At 39.1% G+C, this 18,876-nt stretch overlaps 1 protein-coding gene across 1 annotated transcript in view; it reads right to left on the bottom strand.

Annotated features, from left to right (window-relative positions):
* The window catches only part of mad1l1 (mitotic arrest deficient 1 like 1), a 67,891-nt gene that overhangs the window by 6,342 nt on the left and 42,673 nt on the right, over positions 1-18,876 (bottom strand). The window contains exon 17 of the mRNA XM_042485218.2: positions 18,391-18,584. Within this exon, the coding sequence (XP_042341152.2) occupies positions 18,391-18,584 (194 nt within the window). The remainder of the gene's footprint in view (positions 1-18,390; positions 18,585-18,876) is intronic.

The following is an 18,876-nucleotide window of genomic DNA, read 5'->3' on the forward strand; positions in this document are numbered from 1 at the left end:
ACCCCCATGCTATAATGCCCAACTCTACAACAAAAAATATACATGTTTACAGCCTGGTACAAAACCAATTTAGGTCTCTACAGCTAATTTCAAATCTACAGGGGTTTGAGTGACGGGCTGTCTACAAGTCATTGCTACAGTCTGTGCTACAGATGCGCCCCTCGCTCCTCCACAGCTCCACCCAATTGCCAAAATACTGAGACCTCTGTCTCCAAAATCCCCCAAAATAGCAGAACTCACTTCATAATAGCTGTCCACAAACCAATGAGTGACGTCACAGTAGCTACGTTCATTATTTATACAGTCTTTGCTTTGGCCTTACATTTATGTATCAAACTACAGTTGCGGGGTTGCAAGCATTGTAAAGCATGTTGCATTTATTGCACTCTTTGAAAGTGAACCTCACTGTTAAGTTACTGTTGCTTTTACTCTTACATTTATGCTGTCATATAAAATTATAACACTAATTGTGTGCACAGATACCCACACACTGGTAATCAAAGTTCACTTTAAGACATTTCCACCAAGGCCAATTTTCTTCATGTGACAGGGAGCAATATACAGTGTACCAGAATAAACAAGGTTTTGACCTTGCTCATCAGCACTGAGTGCATTTCTGGTTCTTTTATATTGGCAATAGCAAAACTTCTATGTGAAAGAAAAAAACTTTTAAAGTGCCAAATAACATGTTTTAACACATCTTTCTGCAACTGGTAATGTAGAAGTGCATGCTACAGAGATTGCTTTGGACAACATGTGTTTTTCTCTCTATATGCCCCACCCCCATTTTTAACATTGAGGTACATTGATATTAGTCTGTCAAGGTAATCTTCAGTTAAGCTCTCAAGTAGTCATATAAACATCAGAGAGAGAGGCTGCCAAACCTTTCCAGCGAGAAGATGTGATGAAAAAGATGCTGAAATACTTCTATTCGTGAGGTTCAGATGATAATCAATGGTGATCCGGAAAATTCAACCTTAACAATCTGATGTACAATATGTGTGTTGTGATACTGAAATTTCAAAATAAAATACAATAAAACATATTGATGTTCATTACTATATTTGATACTGCAGGAAAAAAAATATATTGAGGTCATAAATGTTTTTTTTTTTTAAAGATAAATATATCGTGACTCCAACAACTTTTTGGTTGGTAGCAGAGAACAAAAGAATGACTGTAGTAAACATGAACAACAAGAGAGAGCAAGGAAGTGTGGCTATTTCCAGTGTTTCAGTGGTGTGGAAATTTAGTATTGAAACCTTTTCAAAGAATCAATTTGTGAATCACCATATCACATAAACAATCCAATTTTTTAAAGCCAGGAGTGACTTTGTGATGATGTGTGCACTTTAGCCTCTCATTCCCTCTTTTCCTTTTCACCCGCTGTATTGTGATAGTTTCACATTGAAAGGTAAAGTCTACGTCAACCAGGGGTGTTTTTCGATAAGAAAAAGAATGTTTCTCCAACCCAACTCGAAACCATAATAGCACAATCGATATTCAGGCACTTATCCATGGAAAGAAACACAGTCACACTGTCAAACAACAAAAAGGTTGACCCAGAAACACCAACAGCTTATGAAAAAAAAATCACAGGTAAATGCACTGTATTTCTGTGTCTGACTTGTGTAAAAATAAAGAAGGCACTGTTTTATAATATTTCTTAATTCAGTGTTGTTTGTGCTGATATGGTCCAGATAAACTGGAGGTGTTGAAAGCTGAAGTGAAGATGAGTCCAGTAGCTCACCTGGTAGAGCAAGCACCCCATGTGCAAAGGCTATGTCCTTGCCTTCAAGCCACAGCTTTCCAATCAATTAAAGGCCAAAAAAGTCTAAAAAAACTGAAAACTGAAGTGAAGTGGAATAACTGCTAATCATAATGGTCATCAGGACAAAAAACGGATTGAATTTTTTTTTATTTAAGTATACTTGAAGTGATTGATAGTTGTTTCACAAATATACGTGCATAATTAAGTTAATGAATGCATTTATGAAATTAGCATGCATGTTCTGGTAATGTGTCACAGAGGGCCCACAGTGGGAAGCCTAAATAAAGCTGTGCTTATATTGGCTAATATACATAATTAAATACTTGGCACAAAGGTTATTTCATTCTGTTCATGTAAAGAAAAAACACCTTGCACTAGAGTACAGATGGAGTGGTTGGGTCATTTCTACTAGTTGCCATCATTAAGGCCAGATTTATTAACCAATTAATTAAGTTTCTGATTAAAATTAAACATGAATTGTATGAGGGTTCTTCTAAAAAGGAGAAGAAAAAAAGTCTTGTTTGATGGCTAAAAGAGAAGCAGGTTTAAAACAAATGCGACCCAGAGGGCCACTTGTTAGATTTATTCACTCTTCTCTTATGCACAGAAAAATTCAAAACAAGTTAATAAAAGGTCAGAAGAGGTTTTTTTTTTAAATCAGCTTTATTCAAATACTGACCTTATCAATGCTTATTTGCATATTCACGCTTCACTAAAAAGTGTTTTAAACAATAGCTGACCTTTATGAAAACAACAAAGCTCTGTTTATATTTGAAAAAAACTGGATTCCCCTCATTTAGCAGACGGAGTGAGGAAAAAGAAAGGTGAGGTTACGGTAATAACAGGCGGCACAGGCCCCTCCTACAGGGTCACACAAAACGCATCAATAATAAAAACAGACAGAGACAGAAGAAAACTTGTTTCTCCAGGATTATGGGCAAGAATCTAACAAGACAAACTTGCACATGAAATCTAAGAAGGACAGACCTCAACAATGGAGAGGGGGAGTGCCTCCACGTTCATCCCCTCTTTTCATTTGTCTATCCAATTAAAGGAAATCGATACTTCCTGGCTTGAGATGCAGGGCGGGGCTTTATAATGACCTCATCCAACCAAGGAGCTGCATGCTAGCTGAATCACAATCGCGCTCCTCTCCCAAAGCATACAGGGTCAGAGTAAAGGTGCACACCCACGCCCTTCAGCAGTTAGACAGGAACACGGGAAAGACAAGAAAGCAAAAGCAAACAACTGAGGCCTTTGTTTTCCCGCCAACACAAAGATAAGAGGCAATGCTACATGTTGCTATATCCCTGACCTTGAAATGAGCTTTGCCTCTACATTTCATGACATTTGATTTGAACTTTTTTTTTGCCCACACAGCACACATGGTACAAAGGTGGGGAGCAAGTGCTCATGAGTTGGCTCAGGGACAAAGGTTGGTATTAATTTAAAATTATTTTCATTATCAGTTAGTCTCAATTAGCAGATTGATCACAAGTTGAGCCTGTCAACTGCCATAAAGAAAGAGAAAAGCAGAAAGAAAAATAGAGAAAAGAGAAAAATACCTATCAGAGTTTTCAGGGTTTTTTCCATGTGTTTTGTCTGACCAAAAGTTAAATTAAATATGATATGATATATTAAAGCATAATTCAATCAGTCATATAGGACAAAGAAAAGCAGCAAGTCCTCACAGTAGAGAGGACACGTTTGCTTCAAAAAAGACTGAGATGATTACTTGATTGTGGCAGGTTAACTTTATTTTTATTATCTATTTTTCGTTGGCTTTTTGCCTTTATTATGATAGGACAGCTGAAGCATGAGAGAGAGAGAGAGAGAGAGAGAGAGAGAGAGAGAGAGAGAGAGAGAGAGAGAGAGAGGATGACATGCAGCAAAGGGCCGCTGGACGGGGGACACAGCCTCTCTACATGGGGAACCCACTCTACCAGGTGAGCTACTGGGTGACCCCACATTCATTTTAAGTAATCCTTTTTGGCTCTTCTTGAAAATTTGCCAAGAACTGGGTTTTTGAATACACATCACTCGGATGACTTTTGGTGATTCTGTTAAGAAGTTTAAACTAAAAACTTTATAGAAATGTGATATTGCATCATTTGTCTTATTGTCAGCAACTATGAAAAGACCAAAACTGAACTTATCTTACTAACAAGTATTTCCTGTGTTGCCAAATCTGCTTCTGGGGACGGTTCCCAACAAATACACTATTTTCTCCTGTTCAAGTTAAGTTTGCTAAAACGTAGAGTAGCTAAGTATCCCTCGTGCTCTCCTGTTCTTTCAGTTTTTTGACATAGAGTGTGCAAAAATAATGGATGTAGCCACAGCGATATCACCACTTGGTTTGTGGACTGCTGTTTTGAAGCTTTAAGTGTGGCATTTTGGCAGACGCCATCTTGGAATTTAGGAGCCAGAAGTGACCATATTTGAACGGGGTGGATCTGACTGAGAAACCAAGGACACTATCAGCAGACAGCCTGACACTCAAAGAAGCCAAGCCCGTAATTACGCACAGCTGTAAGCCTTAATACATATTCACACCTCATACAGTTGCCATGAATGAGGGAATTAGCTAAAGGGACCCGAGCTGTTTTTTGTACCAGGTTTTAAACATGTTGATTTCTGCTGTAAAGTTGGGCATTTTAACACAAGGATTTACTCACTTTTGGAGCCAGCCTCAACTTGCCATTTGAGGAACTGCAGTTTTTGGTACTCATATTTAAGCCCCGGGTGGTGCCACTTATTTTTTACACAATTATACCATCCTCAGAAAAAAAACACCAGATTGATGCCAAATAGCTACACAGACTGTTACACACAGAGACTGGCCGGTTATTTCTTAAAAAATTAACTCTCAGTTTCTTTTATACCAGTCCATTTATCAGTCTTCCCCTACTCACTTACTCCCTCTCTCTCTGCCGCCCTCTGCTCATCCAAAAATCACAGGATTACCAGTGGCAACAGCCACGCGTGTCATGAGCCTCTTTCCAGTTTGTCAAAAGTAGTGTTTAATTTTTAATTCTTAAAATACATTTTTTCAATGTGATATTATGTGATACTGCTGAATTGGGGGTCGTTATTGTGTGAATTTAAGTTAATAGTGGTGGGTCAACAAGCAGTTTTTTTCTCCATTTGGATAGTCATTAGTGAAATTATATCAAATGACGCCATTCTATTACTGATTTCAATAACGTCTTGCGTCTTCCAACCTTTTTTTAATGCAATAACATTGATGTTCCATGTGAATGCAACCAAATTTGATTAAATGCAACCTAACTAATCACACCAGTGTAACAGACTGTACAAACCATCATTGTACTAATTTGGATTATGATGTTGCAAAAAAAAAAAAACAAAAAACAAACATCACCAACAGAAAACGTGACACTGTTTTCATCATACACTTTTCTGCCACTCTGAGTACCTTGACAACATTTATTTATGCATTCTCATTTCCATTTGATAAGCTGTCTCTATTATGTGTCAATGTGACTGGCGAGACAAGTAATGTGACTGGCTGAAAAGATGATTAATTACAGCTCCCCTACAATATATATTTTAACTCTCACATCCCTTTACACCAATATGATATGCTTAAAATCAGCTTCACTGTCCTTACAGACATGACATGCTATTTTGCACTGGTCTTTGCAACTGTACTGTTAAAATGGAGGCCTCAGACTGTGTGTGCATGCTTCAATGTGACAGATGGCTCTAGATTGAGGTGGTGACATCCAGTTCGCAGATCAGTTGACCTCTGTCTCCGCTCTCCACTACTAATGAGGGGACTTTTCTTCTCCGTCTTACCCTCTCTGCCTAGTTCTCCCCTCCCTCTGCCGCATAGATTTCTCTCAAACTCATCCCAGCGCTGAGGCAGAGACGCATTGAAATTCAAAAAGATGTAGAAGATAATTCTCATTTACACCTTGCCTCTTTTCAGATTCCACCTTTACCCACCTCTGCTCCACCACTCCACACACACAAACACAAACACACACACACACACACACACACACACACACACACAGACACACACAGACACACACACACACACCGACAGCAGCATCACCAACAACAAACTATTCCACCGCATGGCAAAGCTGCTGATTGGTGGGGTTGAGGAAAAAAAATAGAGGACAAATTAATTGAATAATCAGAAATATGCAGATGAATAGCTTTCAATTTAAATGCAGATTTTGGCATTTTTCTGCAGTCAGGAGGAGGATGTGAGAGAAAGAGGGAGAGATAGCATAGAGCTCCCACCAAAAATAATTAAATCAGCAGCAATTCTATCCATATTTATACTCTAATCAGCTTATTGTTTACTGTTTTTAAAACACTGTTCATGTGTCTGAGCAATAAGTGACGACTACATACATCTTACAGAAAAAGTGTTTAGTGAGTGGCTTCCTGAACGACTGATCAGCCTGATTCTCACTAGCATAAATACATAAAACATGGAATAAGTTATAGATGTCAAAATAAGATACCTTATTAAAGTTGTACTTAGATGTTCAAAGAAGTCACAACTCGTTTGTTTACATTTAAATTCTCTTTTAGTTGCCTTAACTTTATTTTATGAGCATTTTCATAAAGCAGGAGAAATCTCAAATTTGTGCATTTATAAATAAACACACGTTCACTGTGGTGGTGTAATCTCCCCAAATGCCATTGTTAATTGCTTCTTGGTTGGTTTTAGAAATTCTTGGTTAGTTTTGGTAATTATTTTATCATATTTTTCTCCCTTTCAAATGTTTGCTTTTTGAAAAATGAAAAATTAATCATTTTGTCACAGAGAGGAAAACTCTCACTAACTCTTAACTAAATATTCAATGCTGCTCTGCCTTGGCTGTCATCTTTTATGTGTGATTGACAGGTCATTAATCAGCTATATAGAGTTGGGAGAATGACAGTGTGCTGACCTCTGTATAGTATTAAACAAAGCCTGGACTATTACAGAAGAAAACCGTCCATTGGGCCTGATTTTTCAGCATTAAAATTCCAAGCAACATATTGCAAGTGAGGACAGAAAAAGGGCATTTCTATGCAGTGTGATTTCCAGCCAGAACTCATGAAAATCATGCTATGCAGTATGCATCTCAGACAGGACCCCAAACAAAAACAAACCGGGCTGGTAAACAAGATTTAGTTGTTGGAATTTTGAGAAGCTCTGCAACAGGTATGTTTTTCTGAATAAACTGTGAATTCGCAATAATACTGTGTTTGTCGACATATTTACTGTTAGAGAGGTGCGCACTGTAGCTTGTAGGAATCGCTGAGCAGATGCATGGATCTCTTTGCCTCAAATACACACACAGTGAAGTGTGCAGATCTTGTTTGGCCATGTATTCACACATAAACCTGTCTTATATCTAATTCATACCGGCACTTTATGAACACTCGGTTTACTGAAACTTTCCATTTGGTTACATGCTGGATTTGATGTGTTGAGGCTGCTCTTGTACATTTTAATTGAATTTGCGTAGATCACAAAAACACCCTCGACAATCCTCATGTTTAGATACCTTTGAGAAGACTCTGATGGAACTGTGATGTTTATTTGATGTTCTGTGTTACTTTAGCTGCAGTACATCACATGTACAGTATATGTAGCTATAAACAGACTGAAAAAAGACAAGCCTAGATTAGGTTTCTAAATCAAATGAAAAACTTGTCTTGGTAGCAAATAATCAGAGAAAGCACCTAAGATAGGTTATACAGTGATGTAAAGAATATTTACAGCATGAAACATTGTAGCTACAGTGATACTGAAGTGCAAGCGCATACCTCTTATCTTTTCTTACTGATTGGAAGTAAAAAGAAAAATTAAGAATATGTCCTTATTTTGGCATTGCAAGATTTATTTTAAAAAATTTTAAAAAGTTGTTGCAAACCAATCTGGGATTCTGTCGTTTTTATTCAATGCGTCCTTCTCAAAACCTGGTGCCTAACATTACCCTCGATGCAACTGACCGCCAACTGACCTCTGGCTAATGTAGCCTCGAGCCTCTGTCTTATCGCAGAGATGTGAAGCCAGCTACTGGTCTGCTAAACACTTCCTTCTAACTCCACACCCCAAATGTTCAAACTTGTAGTCTTCAGTTATCAGACTTCACGCATCTCCCCCAGGAGCCATAGACAGACCTTATAAAACTATTTTCACATGCAGACCTTGATGTTTCCCTTTAGGAAATATCAATCAACTGGAAAGGTGCACTCAGTAGAGGGCAGTTCTCCATCAGGTGGCCGTGCTGCGGCTGCTATGCGGCTGCCCAGCATATTGCAGCTGATTTAGACAATTCCTGTAATTCCAGCAGATGCAATGCAGCTTTCCAGAAGCCTATCAAAATATGCGCCTTTTCTATTTTTTACAGAGCCACGATGCATTTCAAAGAGCAGATGTAGATTTCCTGCTAACAGGCACTGTACGTGAAATATAGATACGATTTAATGAAGAGGATGAAACTATTTTTAGTAACTGAAACATAGCTACAAATCTTTGATCTATGTCATCCACAACTGGACTTTGACTGGTATTAACTTTGTTGGCAGTCTACAGCACTACAAAGTAGGAAGTAACAACAATAAACACAACTAAAGCAGGCAAAGAAAATATTCAACTACGCAGTTTCTTTACTTACTAATGGCAGAAGCAAAAATCAAGGCACAAATTTCCAAATAAATTCTGCAAGTCTGCAAAATTGGCAGCATTACAGCTACACCTGGTGGACTTGTCCCAGTCAGCTCCCTCACAGACAAGATAAGAAAACAGGGACTATTTTATCTCGTATCATGCCTAACTTAGGTGTGTCATAACTTATCAGGTATGGAATTGATCTGCAGATGCCGCAGATCAGAATAAGACCAAACTTTTCGTTGAATGTCAACTTTTTTTAGCCATGATGAGGCCAAAATCTGACCTGCAACAGACAGTAAGGTTTGTTGTTCTCAGCTGAGCCAATTACAGAAAGCTTAAGAGGAATGACATCAGCAATCGACGACTGTATAAAACATTAAAAAAAAAAAGGTTGTTTTTTTTCAACAATTGTGAAAATTCATCACTATAACCACAAGAGGTCCTTGAGCACACAGTTGTAATTGTGCACACAAAATATCACGCTGATTGGTCCAGTAGTTGAGATTAGCTGTGCACAGAGAGAAACAAACACACACACATACAGTACACACACACACACACACACACACACACACACACACACACACACACACACACACACACACACACACACACACACACACACACACACACACACACACACACACACACACACAACCTACATGATCCCCTCAGGTCTTATGCCTGGCAGAGATAATAACATTTGTTCACTCTTCAGTGCACAACCCAACCAAGTTCGTGGGATCATGTGCATGTATAAGCTGATCTTGATACATGACAGTCATAATAATCTCAACAGTATCTTTTTTTTCCTCCTAACTTTGAAGCTCAAAGTCCTGATGAAATTATGTGACTGATGGGGTGAATTCATAATCACTGAGTAATGAAGACAGCATCAATTTTGGAACCACTGTGAGTCTGTAACAAAGCTGAAGAGACCTTCTTCTGCTCAGGAATAGTCACAACCTCAGGTGGACTTATGTGTGGTTCTGGCGTATCACGTTACCATGGAGACAGAAGACATATGTTCTGAACATCGACCAGAGGAGCCAGTGACGCCGACAAGCACATGCACAGACACACAGACACACAAACACATACACACCCCGAGGGCAAGCAGGACAGGAAACTGTCAGGAGAAATCAGAGTCAACATTCTCTTCTTTCTCTGGGACTTCAACTCCAAGATTTCTCTCTGAGGGTTTAAGTACATAAAGTCATATCCAAGGAAAACACGGTTAATTTATTCACTCTTGTATTCCCATCAGCCTTTGTGTTTACTGTTTATTAGTGCTTTGCTCATGTTTATCTTCATAGCTATCAGCAATACATCAGTGAGTGTTTTGTTTCAGTCAGCGAGCAAAGTGAAACTCAGTCCCAGCAAGCCTTCTTTCTCTTCCCAAAATATTTAAAACACCCACTCATGTATCCTTTTAAGTTTCATATTTGTTGTTATTGCTCTGAACTCCTTCTTCCACACGTGAGGAGATCATGCAAGTGCACACACATAAAGAAATATGAGATGATTAAAAACAACGAGACATAATTGATCCTACTGATAGTAATATATTACAAGACCCATAATGCAGGGGGAAAGATTTAAGATAAACATAAGACACACTCGAACATTCATTCACAATCTCACAAACAAATGCTCAGCAAAACTTATCTTTTATATAGCAACTGCATTGGTCTTTAGTCTGCATCATGACCTTGTTTGATCAGATTCGACTAAAAATAGGTATAGGCACAGTGCTGCAGCAAGAGTTGAATTATGTTCCAAGGTTGAGTGCAGTCAGTAGAGTATTCATGGATGAAGCCTGAGAACCTAAATATGGTAAATAAAGTCAGCAATAAGCTGGATATTTTAAATGAAAACTGAGGATGATATTCAATGAAGTGATACTGAAAGTAATTTCAGAATCAAACAAGGTATCATGCAAAGTTTAATTTTAAAGGATAAGAAAGTTGCAATTTTTAAACAAACACTTAATGTGCTAATAAATGTATCATAAAATTGTGCACTGGTACAGTCGCTTTGATTGTTACAATGCCATTAAATGGTCATTATCAGTGGTGATCATAGATATGGTTTAGAAAGGGCCTGTCACACCAACTATTAGATTCAGACAGACATTATCAGCATTATGACGGGGCAAAGGATGAAGTCAGCTGACTTAATATTAAGAGTGAGACAGTGCTCTGTGGTAAGGATGGAGTGACAGTGGAGTGCTCAAAAAAACAGGACTTTAACCCAGGAAACCAGTGTTAATGTCCCATGTGAAACCTGTAGTTACTCTAAATAATATATATTTTTTTAAACGTATCACCACATTGTTTTGGTGTCTAAACCCATAGGCTACGCTTTACTAAAGTTAAGATATCCGAGATACGGGCGTTACCATTTTGCAATGGTGATGTCATTAAGATGCGGAGTCTGCGCAGTAGCAATATCCGCAGTGGGGGAATTCCCGCCAAACACCTGCCTGACCAATCGCAAGCAGCCCCAATAAATGCGAGCGCATGGATTGGCTGTCACAACTGTCAATCATGGCGGAAAATCTCCTTTTTGTCGAATTGAATAATTCATTAAAACTTATCATAAAAACGATCACTTGAACAAACATCAGGGTGATTAAGAACTACCTTCAGTGACAGAAACCATCTTTGGGAAAAAAAAAATGTTTGGCTTGTTCTTTGAGGTTGTTAGTTTGGCCTGTGTCCCAATTAACTAACACAGAGGGGCAGGTTTATGACCTGTACTGCAGTCAGACACCAGGGGGCCATCAAGATTGAAAAGTTACACTTTGGGGGGGCTGTCATGTTGTTCATCCTTATATACAGTCTCTGCCTAAAGCTAAAGAAAGTGAAAGTGAAACCTGACAAACTGGTAATGGCCATTGCAAGGGGCTGATAACAGCCTTTCAACCCCACAGTAGATGTTACAAGCCCCTTCTAACACACACTGTATGTATGAGGTGAAAAACAAAACCACTGATAATGGCAATTAAATGGCTGATAACATCTATATCAGGTAAGTGGTATGCACAAAATCGGAAAAAGATAAATAAAAGTAAAGTAATAATAAAATTACTGTTTGGCATCTTTTTAAAAGTAACTTCCGACTTTGTGTCTATGTATGTCTGTCTGCTCGTTTATTGTGTATTTATTTAGATAAGACAAATGCTATTTCAATGTTAATGTATCTGCTGCTACCATCTGAATTCAAATGTGTGAACAATTGTGGTAAACGTTCAGGTGATGTGGTAATTCAAACAGCCCGTTTTTAGGGGATTGGATGGAGGAGAGAAAGCCAATTTCCCTATTGCAGTATTTATCTTCAGAGAGTTTGTTTATGCTGGCTTAAAAGGCCTGTAGAATTATTTTTGATTTTCATTACTGTAGTATCTTTACTGCCACAAAAGACTTGTGTGCACATACACAAACCAAGCGAGTGCTCTCCTCTGTAGTATAGCACACGCAAGCTCTTAATACATACTTCAGTTCTTTTATTTACTATAATATTTACTGATAGTAAGAGACTGTATTGCTTGTTCACGTGGACTGCTGGCATTTTTACAGTCTGGCTGCTGGTTATATGTTGGCCATAGCAGCCTGAGGTTAGGTTGCATTTCTCAAAAAGTTGAATATGTTTTAACATTTTTTACTGCAAGCCACAGCGATTTATTCCCAACCTCCTTCGGCCCCCACCCCTGAAGCCTAGATGCACCACCCACATTCAAATGAATAAGACAAGTGGCGTTTTAGTTGCATCACCAGATTTGGTGTGAATGTAGCCTTAGGCACACATGAGATAAGAAAAACAACATGTTAGGATAACCCTGATTATAAACGGGACAGCTCTCTAACTGTCTTCCTCTTAAAAATCAGCTGTATTGATTTTTTTTTACACCCAACTGGCTGCTGTCAATAGTGTTGTTGTAATGCTGTAACTGCCATTTGCTTTAAAATGAGCTCACTCATTCCCCTTTTACTCTCTAATCGATAAAAAAATGTTTTAAAAAGAAAACACAACACCTTTATCGGCCCTTATCATTTTAAGTAGCTGCCACACTGCCTGCTACAAATAACAGCCTAACACTCTGGTGACATTAAATCTGATTGGTCCGAAAATGAGAGAGGCAGAGATAACAGGCTTATCACAGGGTGTGAAAGACTGACACCATAATAAACCTTTTTGGCCCCGCTGGGCCACAGTGCTCCAGCTCCTGACCGCTCTCGTGGCTCCAGTCTTATTGGCCCTGTCACGAGCAGCAACCCTGACAGTCGAGCTGTGCTTCAAAGTTATTTTAAAATTAAGCTATAACAGACAAATGACTAAACCATTCAAGCAGTGATGGCTCACAATCTGTCTTACACACACATACGGACTCACAGGCAAACACACATTTGTGTGGCATTAATCATTCCCAAGTGGCTGATAAAACAGAGACAGGTCATTAAGACTCAACAGTGTTCATAAACTGTACTTTATTAACTGTCCTTTCCTCTCTGCCGCTCTCAAACAACACTACAAATTATTTTGCTTTTTCAAAAGATGCTATATCATTGCTTCTTTAAAACATTGCCATTTTTTAAATGCTCTGCTCTGTCCACGCATCATTTCCCCTCCGCCGTGCTCCATACATTCTTTTCTTTCTCTCCATCTCTCTGGCGAGAAGGTTGACAGTTAATTGGGAGTATGTTTTAATGAGCTGGCCCTGAGATTCTATCTTCTCCTTTCATTAGGAAGGGAAGACAGGGGAGAGAGTACCAAGCAAGCGAAGGGAGAGTGAGAGAGAGCAAGGGAGGGAAGGAAGGAAAGAAAGGGGGGAAAAAAGAGAAAAAGACAGAAAAGTCAGCCGGTCGATAGAGAACATCTAAGAGTTTTTAGTCGTTGCTGTTGAGAGCACAGCTCTGTGTATGTGTGTTTGTTTATTTGTTAATGAGCTAATCAATAGCAGAGGTGTGTAAGCCCAGCAGTGGGTCTCTGCTTTGGGAGATTACTTACAGAGACACACAACTTGTAAGACTTGTTTGTCTACAAATGTGCCTCCATTGTTGTTGATGTTGTTGTTTTTTTAACTATTCTGATTTAACTTTAGTTGCTCAACTGAAGTTTCACCAGTGCAAATAAGAACAACACAAACATCAAAAGTCAATTTTAAGTGTTTACCTGACAAATGCACTACTTAATTTGAGCTACTACTTGTGTCGAGCTAGCATTAGTGTATGATGAAATCAAGGTCATATTTTTCTAATACCTTGCAGGGAAACAACAAATGAAAAGGAAAGGGAAAAAATGAACTATTTCTTGGGACTGTGCATTAAAAACTGCCAGTAAAGTCTATCCTGTCACGTCAGATTGACTTTTTAGAATTTGTGTTGGTCTGAACCTTTAAATGTGTGAATGTTAATGTTGTAAAACGCGAGCAGTGCCTCCCCCTCCTTGAAACTTCTGGAAGAAAAATGTTCAAATAGCTCACTAGCTCACACAGCTAAGGTGTTTATCTCGCTGATTAGCAGCGCTCATAAATACCTAATCACTGATGCTAATCAGCCCTCTCACCTAGGGGTGAGCTAAAAATATAAATTACACACATGTTCATGTCAGGCTAATACACACAAACATTTTCTGCACACTCTCTCTATCAAAATAATTCTGTCATCACAGCCGTTTTAACATAACATTGCATTAATCCATTATTAATCGACAAACATAATTTACCCACATAAACTGGCTATGAGTAAGAAGCTTTTGCACCACACCGCTTGTTTACAATGATATAAAAGTTACAGACGACTTTGACACCCACAACTTTTGATCCCACCACTCAAACAGACGTTCTAACCTCTGACTTTATTCTGTTATCAAAAACAACTGCATTGAGGTGCAACATAATTAGACTCCTTTTGACTTTGAAGTCTACAAATGTATTCAAAACATTTTGTGGTTAATGCCGTGGGGGTGTGCATCTTATTTGAACGAAAAATAAAGTTAATGCAATAATGAAATAACTTTGAACAGGACTAACAGTCTATCACCATGTTAAAATGAAGGTGCTAACATGCAAACATTTAGCCTTCTACAGCATGTTAGCACTAATCTCAAAGTACAAATAAAGGTTATATGAATTCTGAAATGAAGTTTGGTTGTCAATAATGTTTGTTTGGTTGCACATTAAGATTTAATCATTTTTGTCTATGGGGATGTTATAATGCTGTACGTGTTATCCTCGTTTCTAATGTTCTATACTGTATACTTAATTTTTCCACCAAGATGGAATTTAAAGTTTTATTAGATTGTATTCTATTTTTAAAAGTTGGACAGCTAGTGGAAATTTTGATCTGTTGGATGACAATTGACATTGACATTATCGATTCTGCTTATCTGTCCAATTCTTTATCGTTTCCCTTGTGGATTCCTGATCAATTCTGATCTTCAGTTTTTCTAGTCTTAATCAACAACTTCAGTCTATCTCTGGTTGCTGCCTGCTTAAGGAGAGAATTTTCTGCTTTTTGCACATCATCGTAAACTGAATACTTTGGTGGTTTGGACTAAGTTTTGGAGATTTGTTACATCTGAAGACTTTTGACTTAAGGAAAATTTGAATTGAATTTTATAGAACATTATGGATTTGTTTTTGGAAATAATTAGCAGATTTATCACAAATGTTTCAGCCCTACTTTGACATATTAGCATATTTTCTTTAAGTCCTAAGCACAAGTTTACATGAGTTATGATCAGTCAAGTATTGTGTCAGTATCCTTTTCCACCCAAAACTTTCACTTAGTTTATGATGCTTTTTACAAAAGAAACAGGGAAAATTAAATTACAACCTGCGTTGTTTCAACTTAAACTGAAGGTATAAACAAAAGTTATCTTGCAGTCATAATTACAACTGAGCTGCATCTCTCTATCATCCCTCTTGAGACTCACACACAACTGAATGAGTGAAAGAGACACAAAGGCATCTCATTTGACAATTTAACTTGCAACATCTCGGTTACCAAATTACAGCGATGTTAAAATGTTGGAAAGTAAATGTGTATAAAAGGTGAATAAATTATTTAAATGAGAGTGCAATGTAATGAACGTGTGCGAAAGCGAGGGGGGGGGGGACGTGACAGTTGCAGGTTAAACAGCTTACACCATAGGAAGGGGATTTGGGTGCCTCTGCTAGAGGGGGATATTAGCAGGATTATCTGGCAACCCTGCTGCTGAGGTGAATAACATTAGAATCCTATTTGTAAAGACTTCTATGCTTCCTGTCCAAAATCCCCCAATTGCTCTCCACTTACTCCTGCCTCATCAAACAATTAGTCCACTTTATATTCTCATAACCCAGATTACACTCACACACATGCGTAAAGAGCATGTTATGTATAAATTGTTATTCATGTGTATTTGCGTGTGTGTGTGCGTGTGTGTTCCTTTGTTTGTGTGGTGTGAGCGTCGTATTCCATTAGTAGTACAGGCCGCTGTGCTCCCATAGGCCACCAGCCGTGTGTGTCATACACAGACAGAGGAGAACACCCTGAATACTAATAGAGGAAGTGTTAGCATCTGTTTTGTGTGTGTGTCTTTGTACATCTGTATGCATGTGCACCCAACAGAGAGGGGGGGGTGGGAGGTGGTGTGTGGTGAAGTGTGGTGTGACAGAGAGGGTTGAGATTGGAGTGAGTATGTGTGCAGTTGAGTGTGACAGTGCGCACTATGAGGGCATAACGATTGTGTGTGTGTGTGTGTGTGTGTGTGTGTGTGTGTGTGTGTGTGTGTGTGTGTGTGTGTGTGTGTTCTATGGACGCAGACTGAGGTTAATAAATATTGACAGTGAATTATCTCCTCTGGCAGGGTCGCAGGTGGGTTCGATGGAGCAGATTGGACACACCAGCGAGAATAAAAATACATGTACGCCCACATGCACGTTCACCCCCCCCCATCCCCATTTCTTATCTCATATTACACTCCACTTTATTAGTGCTCGAGTGAGTCCTTGAGCAAGGCAGTAATGACCAGTCACAATCATCTTCTTAGAACTTGACCACTATAATCACCCTGCCAAGATAATAAAGCAGCCTTCTACCTCGCCGGTACAGATTCTCCACGGTGTCTGTTCTAGCTTTAGGCCTCCTATCATAACACAACACAGCAACAACACGGTGATTAACTACTGTGACACACTCAGATCAGAGAGCAACAGAGAGAGGGGGGGTGGGTGATAAACAACAAGAGAGAGATAAAGAGAGAAAAAGTATAGCAGGACAGGATGGAGAGGAGGAGAGGGGGAAGGAAGGAGAGAGGTAGGTGCAAAGGGAGCACAACAGGATGTTTTCACTGTAAAGCTACTTAAGAAAAGGATTTGCTCAACAGCTAAGGGACAGACACACATACAGTTTTTATTTAGCCCACTCAATGAGTGTATGGGGAGTGGTGATCGATTCATGCAGCCCAGCCCTGTGACACTGCCCAGTCATCACTCTCTCTCACACACACACAAACTCACACACCATCATTCCTCCACTCATGAGGTACACACACACAATCAATACGCACAGCAGAAGAGAGTCCCTGTCGGTGTAGTGTTCCTCGGCCTGCATGGCTGAGTCGGGCACAAAGCTATAATGGGGCGTAATGGTGCATAAGCTGGGATATGTGGGGATTCAGTAAAAAAAATAAATAAATAAAAAAGGGGGATAAAACACCTCACAAGGTCAAATTTACACTTCCTGAAGCATTCACGAAAGATCCCACTGAGACAGATACCAGCACTCACACAAATGCTACAGCCTGTAGGAAATTTGATGCTGACAGTGTTTCCATCTTCACACTTCTGTGTTAATTATCACATTGCATATGCTCACAGACATTGCCACTGGCTCATAGCCACATGCAACCATGGCTGATCTCAGTAAATGTGTAGGTATAGATGTGTGTAAACCTGAAAATACACTGATAACACTGATATTATTATATGAAAATGTATATATATATATATATATATATATATATATATATATATATATATATATATATATATATATATATATATATATACACACACAGTATATATTAATGTTAATATTGTGATAAAGTTTCAACTTGTGTTTTCCAGCACTAAAGGTTTCATTAAAGTTTAATACATTGATGCATCACTTTTGTCTCGTTCTTGTGTGAATATATACTGTGTCTTTGAAAGCAATGAAGTTGGGTACCAAATTTTGAACTCTTAAAGGTACCGACTGAATTATGTCAATACTACCAAGGTTCAGTCAATCTGTGCAAAGTTTGGTACTAAGAGTGAACTGGAGAGAGAACATCTGATTCAGACAGGAGGCGAAAGCACCAGGAAGCATCCCAAAGCCTGAAAGCTGCCCAGGTATCGTAGCCAGCTTCAGGGCATTTTGTGTTGAAGACTATGGAGTTTCGGAGAGCCACCGGGTTCAGAAACGAGCCAGAGGCACTACAAAGTACCCCAAAGCCCGGAAATGGCCATGGAGCTCCGCTGGCTTACCACTTTCTTGCTTACTACTTTCTTTTCTATTCTATTTTATAAGTATCCTAGCATCACTGCTGTTTGCCACTGTGCTATTTAAATTATATACCTATTCCACATATTAGACAGTTGTGTCCAAACAAGAGAAAGATAAACTAGCATGCACACAAACAAGCTGACAGACAAACAGAGACTTAGCTCTATGTGTGGTTCGAAAAGAGCAGTGGAGCAGAATCGCTTGTTGACTGCAGCTTGTTCATAAAAATCAAATTTTTGTTATTACAGAAAGAATTAGGTGCTGAAAAAGGTACTGTTGAGTACCCGCACCCAGTATAAGGTACCAGCACTTGTACTGATAGTGATTCAATATCTGAATGGTACCCAACTCTAAATGTCACATGAAGGCACCATTAAAGTATTCCAAAACAGTGTGATGTGTATGTCCACATGGCCCTGAATGTGAAGTATGTGTACCTTTTTGAAGAGCAAGGAGTCGTCCATGTGCTCTGCGTAGACTGAAGTGAGCCTGTATTGGTTCTCTGTGGTGATGTCTATCTGATAGCCGGTCAGGACATAGCAGACAGTGCGGAACTCCTGGATTTTCCTCTGAAACACCTCCTTCAGCCTCTGGTTCCTGAGCTCTGAGCTCTCCATCTGCTTACGCAAATCTGCAACACACATAAAGTTGGGAGAATATATCAGTCAGATATTCTGACACTTTGCACCAATCAGCCAAAATATCAAAACAACTGACAGGTGAAGTGAAAAATATTGACCATGTCATTACAATGCAACATTCTGCTCTGAAACCTTTGGTCCTGGCATTCATGTGAATGCCACTCGACATGCACTACCCACCCAAACACCTTTGCAGACCAAGTCCACCCCCTCATGGCGACGGCACTTCCCAGCAGGACAATATGCAACGCCACACCGCAAAAGCTACTCAGAAATAGCCTA

The sequence above is a fragment of the Plectropomus leopardus genome, chromosome 3, assembly GCF_026936395.1.
Source record: "Plectropomus leopardus strain MGB_pleo_1.0 chromosome 3, ASM2693639v1, whole genome shotgun sequence".
Classification (NCBI taxonomy): Eukaryota; Metazoa; Chordata; class Actinopteri; order Perciformes; family Serranidae; genus Plectropomus; species Plectropomus leopardus.